This window comes from Montipora foliosa, chromosome 2, assembly GCF_036669935.1.
Source record: "Montipora foliosa isolate CH-2021 chromosome 2, ASM3666993v2, whole genome shotgun sequence".
Classification (NCBI taxonomy): Eukaryota; Metazoa; Cnidaria; class Anthozoa; order Scleractinia; family Acroporidae; genus Montipora; species Montipora foliosa.
Genome location: NC_090870.1, coordinates 47,635,102 through 47,637,601, shown reverse-complemented (window position 1 = coordinate 47,637,601; position 2,500 = coordinate 47,635,102). Strand labels below are relative to the sequence as shown.

Genomic DNA, 2,500 nt, shown 5'->3' with positions numbered 1-2,500 from the left:
CTCTGAAATAAACACTTTACTTGGCGTCGGATATTGTGATAGAAAACAAATCGAGAGTGGTTCAGCGTTGTCTGTACTCTTATCGACAACGATATTCGTCATCACAGTGGTCAAAATGTGGTAAAAAACCTCTTATTTCAGACTTAGGTCTGAAGTCTGATTTCGCGGTAAAATTAAAAGTGAATCGGTGTATAAAAACGTCGTTCCATAAATATAGTGAAGTTGTATGCTCCAATTCATGGGCTTCTGATATACTTCCTCTGTACAATACCGTTTTCGCATCGGTCAGCCATAGATCCAAATTAAACTGCGCTCTAGGAATACTTTAAATGTCATTCCTTCGGGTTTAGCAGATAAGCCAATGACTAACTGACTTAAACACGAAGACGCTTCCTTTTATTCCAATTCATTGAAGTACAACTGATTATCCAAGATTTTGTTTTTATCAACGGAGTTGATAATGTAAATTGACCACCGTACAGGGATTCTAAAAGCTGACCTTTCGAGCGCTAGCCCTTCGTCAGACCGAATCGAGGAATTATGGGTTTTGTGTAGTTTTTAGCGACGCTATTGGTGGTGTACTACTTCCCCAACGACGCAGCACCACAGCTTCTTTAGAAACTACCCCCTTTATAGGTTATCCAAGATGGCTATCAACAAACAGCAAAAAAGAGACGGAACCTAAAAGATACTTCCAGCGTGAGAAAAAGAGACGGGGAAGGGGGGGGGGGGGGGGGTCAAAGCAAAATCACTACTCATGACTTCTCATAACGTGCTACGGACATATTGCCATTAGGGGCTTTTTTTGTTGCACAAATGATCACAGAGCTCTGTATGCTACAACATCAATCAACATGTGCCTAAGGCACCACGCCTTTTGCAGCGCGTCTTCGTGTTGTAATTATTCCTATCAGTTACTGTAAGAGGGGAAAGCTAAACTTTAGTACGTTTGAAAGAATATATTGAAGTATGAAGTAGGTAGAATAGATATACTCCATGACACTGGTTGATTTACTGACTTTACTGCTGTAACCAGTAAATCAACTGAAAACATCTGTCACGAGTTGACCCCTTCTTCGCCCTGTCACACGGCGGCCATATTGTCCCGGGAGACCAAAAGAGCTTTGTTTTACCACGCCAAGCCTCGCAGTGGAAACCATGGGGGTGAGGCTTGGCGTGGTAAAACAAAGCGTTTTTGGTCTCCCGGGACAATATGGCCGCCGTGTGACAAGGGCGAATTCCGGATGCTTGCTCTCAGTGCTACTAACTGAAGTCGTTCATTTTCTATATTATTTATTTATTTAAAATTTGCCAAATATATAATTACATTAAGTAATAAGTAACTAAGTAGACACATTAGGTAAAAGAATAAATTTAAAAGGAGAAGTAATAAATGAGTATCACAAACATAAGATATATTTATGTTTAGTAATAGCAACAAACTTGTCTTGGTCTCAGGTTATCGTACGACGGGAGAATCAAATTAAACTCTACTGTAAAGGAGCTGGTGAGTGGAGATGGTGGTTCTTACCCTAACGTCATCTCTTTACCTCTTTTTTCTATCCATCGCAAAGAAATCATGCTTATTCACAATATCGTCGTACTGATAACTTACTGGTCCTTAGTAGTTCTTGTCCTTTAGTCTTTATCCAAGTCCTTATCCTTTCTCGGATAACCTTTGTAAACCGTAGGCCCCGTCTCACAGCCCGGCCTTGGTCACGTTCTGTGGGACGTTAAAGATCCCACACATTCGATAAGAGCAGGGCAAGGAGTTTCCGGTGATGTGGACTGTGCTGAATGCGTCCCCAATTAGCGCCATAAAGTCCTGGCCCAACATTTCAACGGAACATCTTGCAACAATGTTGCATGATGTAGCGACATTTCTTGAACGGGCTGACCAATGCACGCAACTCTTTCAACATTTTCAACGCAACATGTCGATGTTTATGTGTACCAGGCCCCTGGCGCGCAACAAGTTGTCCTAGCTCGCATGCCCTAGTGCAACAATGTTGCGTGAACGTGGCCAAACGAGTACAACATCGTGCAACGTCCAAAATGTGGCACGAAAACTTTGACCGTTTTCAAATTTGATCCAACATCATCCAACATGTAGCAACATATCGCAACAGGGTGGCCAATCGTATGCAACATGTTGTGCCCAACAATGTTGCAAGATGTTGCGAGAGTTTGGCTACGCCAGAACGCCAAGACGCGTAATTAAGATTGTGTTTGATTGATTAAATGATTGGTCAACCCTAGCCTTCTTAGACAGCATTTACACGAACGCGCTTTCATTTGTAACCCCGTCGTCTTCGAAGCGGTTACTCCTTCTGTTTATGCCACACCGATCGAGACTGTTACCGAAAGCGGGTCAATTTGAAAACGCTGTCAAAGGTGGAGCGTTTTGAAAACGATCCGGGTTCATCTGTCGTGAAAACGGTTACCATCTTAGCGCGAAATTTGCTAGATTGGCGAGATTGGAAAGGTGAGGGAGCTTAAG

At 42.7% G+C, this 2,500-nt stretch overlaps 1 protein-coding gene across 3 annotated transcripts in view; it reads left to right on the top strand.

Moving 5' to 3' along the window:
- The window catches only part of LOC137993355 (phospholipid-transporting ATPase ID-like), a 59,475-nt gene that overhangs the window by 41,090 nt on the left and 15,885 nt on the right, over nucleotides 1-2,500 (top strand). For all 3 annotated transcript variants that reach the window (XM_068839147.1, XM_068839146.1, XM_068839144.1), the window contains one exon: nucleotides 1,459-1,507. In XM_068839147.1, the coding sequence (XP_068695248.1) occupies nucleotides 1,459-1,507 (49 nt within the window). The remainder of the gene's footprint in view (nucleotides 1-1,458; nucleotides 1,508-2,500) is intronic.